The sequence below is a fragment of the Tupaia chinensis genome, unplaced genomic scaffold, assembly GCF_000334495.1.
Source record: "Tupaia chinensis unplaced genomic scaffold, TupChi_1.0 Scaffold144346_1, whole genome shotgun sequence".
NCBI lineage: Eukaryota > Metazoa > Chordata > Mammalia > Scandentia > Tupaiidae > Tupaia > Tupaia belangeri.
Genome location: NW_006204205.1, coordinates 4,471,202 through 4,480,998, shown reverse-complemented (window position 1 = coordinate 4,480,998; position 9,797 = coordinate 4,471,202). Strand labels below are relative to the sequence as shown.

General features: G+C 54.8%; 1 protein-coding gene across 1 annotated transcript in view; it reads left to right on the top strand.

Annotated features, from left to right (window-relative positions):
- Positions 1-1,509, top strand: part of CSF2 (colony stimulating factor 2) — a 2,512-nt gene extending 1,003 nt beyond the window's left edge. Inside the window, exons 3-4 of the mRNA XM_006166885.2 lie at positions 281-406; positions 1,135-1,509. Coding sequence (XP_006166947.1) covers positions 281-406; positions 1,135-1,242 — 234 coding nt within the window. The 3' untranslated portion in view covers positions 1,243-1,509. The remainder of the gene's footprint in view (positions 1-280; positions 407-1,134) is intronic.
- The last annotated feature ends 8,288 nt before the right edge of the window (positions 1,510-9,797 follow it).

The following is a 9,797-nucleotide window of genomic DNA, read 5'->3' as shown; positions in this document are numbered from 1 at the left end:
GGCTGAGGCCCTTTCAAGGTGCCAGGTCATGGGAGGTAGCTGTGCTGGCTGGGGCTGGCCTGAGCAGGCAGTGAGGACTCGGACTCGGACTCGGACTCGTGGACAGGGCAGTGTGTATGACTGCACCCAACCTGCGACCAGTCAGAAACCATCCTGTGCTCCTCCCAGGCCCTGCTCTCAGAGGTCAGGGTGGGCACAGGAAGGAATGACGAGGAGGGTATCTCATGCTCAACTGAGAGCATCCGGCCACCACTCACTGAGGAATGGGTATTTCTTGCAGGAGCCGACGTGCATGCAGACCCGCCTGCAGCTGTACACGGCGGGCCTGCAGGGCAGCCTCTCCAGACTCAAGCAGCCCTTGACCATGAAAGCCAGCCACTACAAGCAGCACTGTCCCCCGACCCCGGTAAGTGCCCCAGCAAGGCCCCAGGCAGGGGTGAGGGGGTCTTGGCTGCAGCTGTCCAGAATCCCACAGGCTTTCTATAGCAAAAGACCTGTAATGATTAACCCCTCCAGAGAGTGGGTGGCCATCCTTTTCCACCCCTCGAAGCTGAAGCCAAGGAGCTCTGGAGCGCACGGTGCTCCTGGCAAAGCTGCCACTGTCCTTGCTAGTACTGCCATGATCATGAATGAGGTCAGGGGAGAGGCAAACCCAAGTGAACCAGCCTGCCCACGGTCCTGAGGAAGTGCCAGGGTCCAGGGCCACCTCCCAACAGGATTTCCCCTGGCCTCATGTGAGGTGCCTGGATTGGATGGGGCAAGGAAGGGGGCCTACCTGGAATGGACAAAGGCCCCCAATACTCCGTCCTCCCTATGGGAAGGAAATGAGTTCTGTGGCCTTGACTCCTGCTCCTTCTGGGCACACAGAGATGGCCTTGGCCCAGCTGCTCTGCCCTGGCCTGGCCCAAGACTGAACAGGGTGTGGTCCAACTTCCCAGAACAGCAGCCTCAAGCTGGCACTTGGTCAGGTTACCATGTGGGTAACACATGGGTGGCAACAGTGTCACCTGTCCAGGTCACAGGCAGGTTCCTCTGGCCCCTGAGTTCTAAGGGGCAGTACAGAGGCATGCTGGTGCTTCCCCATGTTACCCACGTGCCTGGCTCAAGTGTTCTCTCTCTCATTTTTTTCTTAAGGAAACTTCCTGTGAAACCCAGATGATCACCTTCAACAGCTTCAAAAAGAACCTAAAGGACTTTCTGTTTGTCATCCCCTTTGACTGCTGGCAGCCAGTCCAGGAGTGAGGCACACGGGCCAGCCAGGCCAGCCCTGGAGCTTACCTCACAGATCATTCCTCTCTCACGGAACAAGAGCCAGAGACTCAGGATCTTCATCTTGGAGGGACCACCGGGTGGGTCACGGCCATGGAGGGGGAGCACAGCCCTGTCCCAGGCCATGCTGGCCTCCATACGGCCATGGAAACGGATGGGGGACGTTTCACACGGGCAGGGATCAATAGTATTTATTTATATATTTATATTTTTAAACATATTTATTTATTTATTTATTTAAGCTCCTACACACTATTTATTCAAGATGTTTTACCATAATAATAAATTATTTAAAAATCTGCTTTAACTGTATGATTTTTCTGGCTTATTTTCAACCTGGAGCAAATGCTGGAGTTGTTCCTTCTCCCTACAGGGTAGGGCGGGGAGGAAGCAGGGAGGTGGGGGAAGGGGCCAGGGACCCCCCAGGGTGTGTGTGCTACCTGGGGGACAACACTGTCAGCACAGAGGGAGGTGAGAGCCGGCCCAGGCGTGGTGCCCTGCACACCTGGATGTGCTTCCCTGATGGTTCAGGTTCACCAGGAAGTTCAAGCAACCAGCTGGGGGAGGCTTTCCCCAGAGAAGGGGACCCATCCTTCCTGGGGAGGCCTGTGGGTCTCGGGGGACTGGCTGGTCACTAGTTCAACAGGCCCACCCTGGTGTCAGATGTGGGACATCTGTGTGCCTTGGAGGCTCTGGGCCCTGTGTCGCAAGCTCTGCCCTCACACTCAGGGCTTCAGTCACCTCTAAGGCAACTCCGTAAGCAGACTGTTTGGAGAAAAAGAAACCAAACCACAGGGGTCAGAGCTCAGCATTTTTACCAAACTTTCCCCAAATTGGGTGATCTTAATCGTTGGCAGGTTCAAGTTCACAACTGTTGGTACACAGCAGCATTTTCCTGAACTGGGTTTTATTTTTACATGCAGTTTTGAATCCAGTCAGGCACTTTCCCTAAAATCCACAGCCTCCAGGCTGAGAGAAAAGCAGCTCTCCTCCTTCTTGCTTGGACACCCAAAGACCTTGTTCCTGAACTTGTACCCCTCCTGGGGACTGTGAGGAAGGGCTGCGTCCCCCAGATCTCACGGGAGAAGAGGAGCCAGCCTTACCCTGGACAGGCGTGCCTGAGGAAGCTGGCTTGTTGTGGCCTTAGCCCCTGCCTGGTGCCCTCCGCCACCCCTTTGCTCTCCCTGCTCCAGCCAGCACCCAAAGGCAGTGCCAGGCCTGGCCGGAGACCGGCCCCACATCAGGCAAAAGGTCATGACTCCAAATGTGACTACAAAGAGAAGTTCTGAGACCAAGCCTGAGATTCAGCAAAGACAAAGAATCCATGTAGTGTGCTGTGGTCATTGAAAATGCATGAAAAGCACATCTTGCCCGGCGATAAGGTCCCCTCTGCCTTCCTCGTAAGCCAGCGATGACTGATAAGAGGTTTAGCATTTCCTTAGACTCACATATATAGGTATCCCTCCCCATAGAAATGCTGCCAAGCCCATAGCTCGGATCGGCTGGGAGCCACCTTCCAGTAATACCATGTACCTGTACGTACTCCTGGCTTGTGTGCTCTGGGGCTCAGAGAGCCATTCCGCCTCAACTGCGGTAGCCACTCTGCTTCCCCACGAGAATCACACGGAACTCTGCGCTGAGATTCAGAAAGAACTTTCTGCTGACAACAAAACATACACGGTAAGTCTGGGTCTTCGTCAGCCGTCATTTTGCTGCCAGTAGTCTTTGTGTCTCTGATCAACTTCTTCTGCTTTCAGGGTTCCTTCAGCAAGCCCCAGAATACCAGTGAGGTAAGGAGCAGCTGCCCCTGGGACCTTCGTGACCACATTTGGACAGAGACAGCAAGATCACCCCCGTCAGCACCTAGGGAAGAGATAAGAACAAGGGTCACTTGTGAGAAATAGGGGGAGAAACTGAGCATGTGAGGACGAACCCTCATACCCAGCCAACAAATGGGCCAGAGGCCAGGTGCTGGAATTTGCCAGACTGTCTGGTTACCATCCTGGTGCTGCTCTGGGTTCGGAAAGTACCAGACACTCCTTGCCTTCACTGCCCGGCCTGGAGGGCCCACAGGTCTCCTGTGGGAGAGTCTGCGGAAGGCCTGAGCTTGGGTGCAGGGCTCCATCCCACCAGGTGGCCAAGGTTGGATAAGGGTAGGGAGGGAAGGCTGGTTCCTCCCTGCAGTCCGCCCTCATCCCGGTGCCCCCCATTCTGTTTCAGGAACCCTGCTATGGGGAGTTTACAAAGAACTTCACCTCCACTCTGAAGGATCTTGCTATGAAATATGACAAGCAAGACCATCACATTATAAAGGTTTATAAAGACATGAAAAGGCTCACCCAAATCTGCTCGAAGCTGAAAGTAAGTTGCTATTTGCTCTTAAGGGAATCAGACATTATTTTCTTGCACCACAGCCAGGGTCCCAGTGGGGCAAAGGGCTACTTAGGGGATTCATTTGTCACATGCAAGGTCTCAGGTGCTGCTTGGGCCACACAGATGGTTATCCACTGGGACTGTTTCCAAGCCAAAAGAATCCACTTCCCGACAGGGGCTGGAAGGTGGGGAGTGGAGGCCTGGACATGAGGAAATGGAAACTCAGGGGTCGATCTGGGGCTTTCTGCCTGCATCCTGTCCCCTCACCCCACACGCACAGAGGTCAGTGTGAGGCAGGTCTGAGAGAGGAGAGCAGGGCCAGTCATGGACTCAGCCTCTCAGTGCAGACTGGGCTAGGTGAGCCGCCCGTTCAAGCTCGCTCTAGTTTGCCCTGCCCTGGGAGACTCTTCTGGGGTGCCAACCCCCTAGAGCTCATGCTGGGGGCATGGGCTATAGTTTAGGGGAGCATTCTGAGGAAATGCTGCCCTAAATGAGGAATGAGGTGCTCCTTTCTCACCCCCTGCTTGCATAGTGACCTCTGGACGGCCAGCCTGTTGGTCCTCGTGTTGCTGTCCTGCACACCCTGGTACCTGCTGGCTCCCTCCTCATAGCTATGGACGGTCCTTAGACGCTAGGTCTCCAGTGTCCTGCCTAAGTCAGATGGGAAGGGCTTACCCAAGCTACCTCCTGGGAGGTGGGATGCTTATAAGACCCTTGTAGGTGGGAGGACAAGCATTTATACATGAAAAGGCTCACCCAAATCTGCTCGAAGCTGAAAGTAAGTTGCTATTTGCTCTTAAGGGAATCAGACATTATTTTCTTGCACCACAGCCAGGGTCCCAGTGGGGCAAAGGGCTACTTAGGGGATTCATTTGTCACATGCAAGGTCTCAGGTGCTGCTTGGGCCACACAGATGGTTATCCACTGGGACTGTTTCCAAGCCAAAAGAATCCACTTCCCGACAGGGGCTGGAAGGTGGGGAGTGGAGGCCTGGACATGAGGAAATGGAAACTCAGGGGTCGATCTGGGGCTTTCTGCCTGCATCCTGTCCCCTCACCCCACACGCACAGAGGTCAGTGTGAGGCAGGTCTGAGAGAGGAGAGCAGGGCCAGTCATGGACTCAGCCTCTCAGTGCAGACTGGGCTAGGTGAGCCGCCCGTTCAAGCTCGCTCTAGTTTGCCCTGCCCTGGGAGACTCTTCTGGGGTGCCAACCCCCTAGAGCTCATGCTGGGGGCATGGGCTATAGTTTAGGGGAGCATTCTGAGGAAATGCTGCCCTAAATGAGGAATGAGGTGCTCCTTTCTCACCCCCTGCTTGCATAGTGACCTCTGGACGGCCAGCCTGTTGGTCCTCGTGTTGCTGTCCTGCACACCCTGGTACCTGCTGGCTCCCTCCTCATAGCTATGGACGGTCCTTAGACGCTAGGTCTCCAGTGTCCTGCCTAAGTCAGATGGGAAGGGCTTACCCAAGCTACCTCCTGGGAGGTGGGATGCTTATAAGACCCTTGTAGGTGGGAGGACAAGCATTTATTTGTATTTATCTTTTTTTTTTCCTGCTAAGAAGACAATTTAAATATCTATTTCTTTCTTAGCCAACAGACTCTCCCAAGAACTGTACTATTGAGCAAAGCGATTTCTCCAACTTCAAGGCAGCCTTACGGAGGGTCATCACATCCATAGAAGGATGGAAATCTTGTAAGAGGATCAAAGGCAGCCTCTGGGACCCCATCCTCTCACAGGGCTAGAACTGTGGGAAACGGGATTGGAGCAGCCTCGGAAACAATTCACTGCTGGGGTGGAGGGAAGTTTACTGGCCCTGCGATGGCAGACACGCTTGGGGGGTGGGGAGGAGGTGCCTGAAGACATGTTTCTGTGAGGGATGCATCTACACTTGCTGCTTCAATAAAGCCTGGGCTATGGGCATGCTGGTGAGTGAGAGTCTTGAAAGAGTCCAGCATCACTGGACCCAGTGGACTGGAAGGGGTGGGGATGGGAGAGGTGATAGCATAACTGGACCCCAGCCCAGGCACTGGTGGGAGTCCCACCCCATCCAACCCTCCATTGAGTCTCCTGTGCCAGGGGACAACCAGAGGGGGTCCCGCAGCCTCTGTGCATCTTGTTACTGCCCTTGTCCCTGAGTCCTTCAGATCTCAAGTCAGACCCTTTCCTAGGCCCCTTCCCCAGCCTCAGCTGGCCTGTTGCCCTCCAGATCCAGGTCAAGACTTGAGGCTCAAAGCCCTTCCCCCTTGGCTCTCTGCTGCAGCTGCTGGGAGGTCTAGGTCTAAGTCGTCTCCGTGCCCCTCAGGCCTGGTGTGTCAGCCCTGGTCAATGGCTCAGATGAATCAGAGGCTCTTGGGCAGCTTGCAGAGGACTGGGCAGTGTGGGACCTTGGCAAAGGGGGCCCATGGAGCCAGGAATGTGTCCCAATCCCAGGGTCATCTGGACCAGCAGAGTATCTTGATCTCAAAAGAAAGCCCTTGACCCAGCCACAGTGGCACACAGGTGGTGCCACCACTTGGGATGGGGAAAGCCACACAGGAGGCCTGTCCTGGGCCAACCTGAACACACGCTGAGCAGAGCTGCTTGCACCTGTCATCCTAGTCAATTGGGAGGCTGGGGCAGTGAGATCCCTCTCATAGCCTCCCTTTCTCTCTGGCTCTCTCTTTAAGGAAAAAATGTAATAAAGCCTCTTACTTGGTCTGCAAAGCCCCTCCCAATACCCTCTGGTGTCTTTGGCATGATAGCCCACTCGACTAGTAACATACTTTGGAGCCCCACACCCCCAGAGTTCTGGGCCCTGCTTGTGGCAAGTCTGCCAGTTGCTTGGGACCCCGCGTTCTGACCCCCTACGTACTAGTAGCTCTAACCCTAATCATTTCGATACCTTACTGGAGGTGACTGACTGGGATCACCCACAACCCAAACACATCCCACAACCCACACTTCTCAGACCATGAGCTTCTTCACCTAACCCAGACAGATAAAGGCTTATTTGTTCTGGAATATAACTAGGTTTCAAACTGCAACCACAACTTGGTCAAGGCCAGACCTGCAGGCAGTCTGCAACATCTGTCCATTGACGGATCTTGCCCATCTGGAAAGCTCCACACTGCCTGCCGCCAGCACTCACGCCAACCTCAGGCCTGCCCACCCCCACCCCCTGCCTGGGATCCTAGGCCACCTCCGCTCATCTCCACTTTGGTGGTGCTGGTGGTGGGGCACATCAGGCTGGAGGTGACAAGGCTGCCAGATCATCGCAGAACATGACGGGCAGCCCCGTGACTCAGGATCAGGTGTCAGAGGTTGGTGCAGGGCCAGTGCCCAGGGGTGGGTTCAGCCCAGAGAAAGTCCATAGTCCAGGCAACAGAGGCTGTGAATTCTTGTCCCCTAGCTGTACTCACGGGTGCTCAGGGGCCTGAAGGCCACTCCTCTGTGTTGGCAGTGGAGTCTGCAGGGTGCATGGCTGGAAGGAGACCCAGCACATTATGGCGCGAGCTTCCTCATCGCTGGAATGAGGTCTGAGCCTTGAGCTCTTGATGAAGCCTTGGCTACATGATTGTAGAGGGCTGGGGCTGGAATGTATGTTCTTGTCACTGCATTGTCATGTCAGGACAGCAAGATTTGTGTAGACTGACCTGCCACTAGTTTGCCATATGCGCTACGACATGTCCTCCAGTCTCTCAACCACAGAGTCCACAAAGGCAGGGTGGACTCCAGCCCAGCCACAGCCTAGATTTAAGGTCTTTGTCAAGCTCAAGAGTCTCAGAGCTTCTGGCTCAATTCTGGGGAAACTGAGGTCACAGAGGCTGACAGAGAACTTCCAGTGCCTCTCCTGGTAAGCAGCATGGCTAGGAAAAGCAGGTGGGGAGGTGGCTGTAGTATATGAAGTGACTATCCTAACTTCTTTGACAGCCTTAAGCCTTGGTAAATACCATCAAATAGCCACCTGTGAAGAGACCCTGCCATGAAGACCACTTGGGTTTTTCCATGTACCCCAGTTTTCCCTCCAGGTAAGTTCAGATCTGGATGGTGGCACTAGGGAACCTGCTGGGGCTGGAGTGGGCCATGTGGGTACTGCTCCTGAGACCCAGCAAGCCTGAGCCCACAGTTCCATGGTTGCCTGCTGGCACTGCTGCCTCAGGATCTAAGAAGATGCTGCTGCATTGGAAGGTCAGAACTCTAGGCTGGGTACTTGGGCCAAAGAAGCATGACCTTGACCCCCATTTAGCTTGGGCAGGCCCTGTGCACCTCCTTTCACTAGAAAGCCAGGGAAAAGACCCAAACCATATCCCTCCAGAGAAGATACCTGGGAGCAGACCTTGTCCTGAGGGAATGCCACTGGCTTAGCTGGACCCTTTTCTTAACCAAGAGGGAGAACAGGGCTGGAGGGCTTGAAGAGACAGGCTCACCCACACATCACCAGACAATGGAATAGTCCCTCCCTTCACATGGGCCTCTCCAGGGACCACCTCAGGCTTTATCATCTTCTGCTTCTGAGGTATTCTCTCCCCTGCAGAAACCAGTAGTATTGAGGTTGGAGCCAGGAAACTAAGAAATGCACAGGAGCAGTGCAGCCCTCTCTCAGTGCTGGGTCTTGCGAACTGGATCAGCGCTGTGGGCAGCCCCACAGCACCCTTGGCACAACCATGGCGTGGCCACTTCCTTTGACTCAGCACGCACATCCGGGACACTGCACAGAAGGGATGCTTCATCCACAGAAACAGCCTATCAGCCCATGACGTAAAGTGATGGACAGGAAGCAACATGGCAACATGAAAAGGCTCCCATGAAAGGCCCAGGATGTCACTAATGCTGGGTTGACCCTGTACGGGCCAAGGGCAGGTTGGGAATTGGAATGATGTGGGAGGTGAGGTGGCAGGAGAGCTTTATCCTGGCTTAATTGGAGGAGAGGCCTAGTGCCACTATGGGCACGAAGGGGTCCGCTTGCTCATAGTACATGTGCATCCTCAGCATCCCTGGCTATCTGAGGTTCTTGGTGGTGGCTGGCATTGCACTGACTGATTTCCCAAAGTGGCTGTTCCTCCAAAAGGCTGGTGACTAGCTTACAATAGACAGTGGGGCTTCTAGCCCTTCTGCCTGGGCAAGAGGCAAGATGTCTCTTTCAGCGCAAATATCAGACAAGACCTCTCTGTGCCCCCCTGGCGGCAGGACAGCTACCTGAGTGACCCTGGAGGGTGTGAGGTGCTGTCCATCCATCCTCAACGTGCATGTTGCTGCCCTGTCACAGATGGAGGGCTACCCACCTGCAGACATGGCCCCAGGCAGACTAGTCTGGTCCTGGAAACCAGACGGGCTGCTCCTAAGCCTTACTCCGCTTGGCTCCTGGCCGCCTACATGCGTCTGTTTGGGAATTCAGGTCTATGCGATCGAAGTGGTGACCATGGCTGCTAGGGCCGCCATATAACTGTGCCATCCTGGACTGCCAGCTTGTGTTGCAGACACATGAGTGGTTGTTCTGGAACCAGCCCTGAACCCTCTCACTTTATTACATGGGCCTCACAGAGAAGGAATCAGTGCTTAGGTCCCTCCCTGGCCTCATTTCTTAATATCTCTGAAGTGGGGCATGGCAGGAATGGGAAGACACAAGGCGCCCTAGGCAGGCTCAGGGTTGAGAAAACCTGTCACTGTTGGGTGCACCCTGATGCTGGCCAGACACTCATGACATGTGGGTCTGCAGAGCAGGGGCAATCCCCGTGACAAGAGCCAGGGCCAGGGCCGAGGGGGCTGTTTGGCTGTTTAGCTTTCTGTCAGTGCTGGAAGCCCCCACCCCCAAGGCCCAGAGAGAGCCGGGACTTCCTCAGGACCACACAGGAGAACCCTCAGGCCTGGGCCCACAGAGGCCTTCAGAAACGGCTGACCAATTTCCCTCCTGCGAGGAGACCCTGAGCCATGGCTGCCAGGAAAGATGCAGCTTCACAAGTTATTTTTCACTGTGGTTGGAGATAAGAGCAGCAGAAGAGTTTCATGTTGCTGCCACTGATATTATCTCTGGGCCAGACCTGCTCTTTCAACCTGAGAGATGATTAACTGAAAACCTCTCTCCCTTTTCTTTTTCTCAACTACAAGGGAAGATGGGCACAAACTTCCCAGTCCCGTCCTCACGCACCACGGGGCTCTCACCCAAGGGGAAAGCCG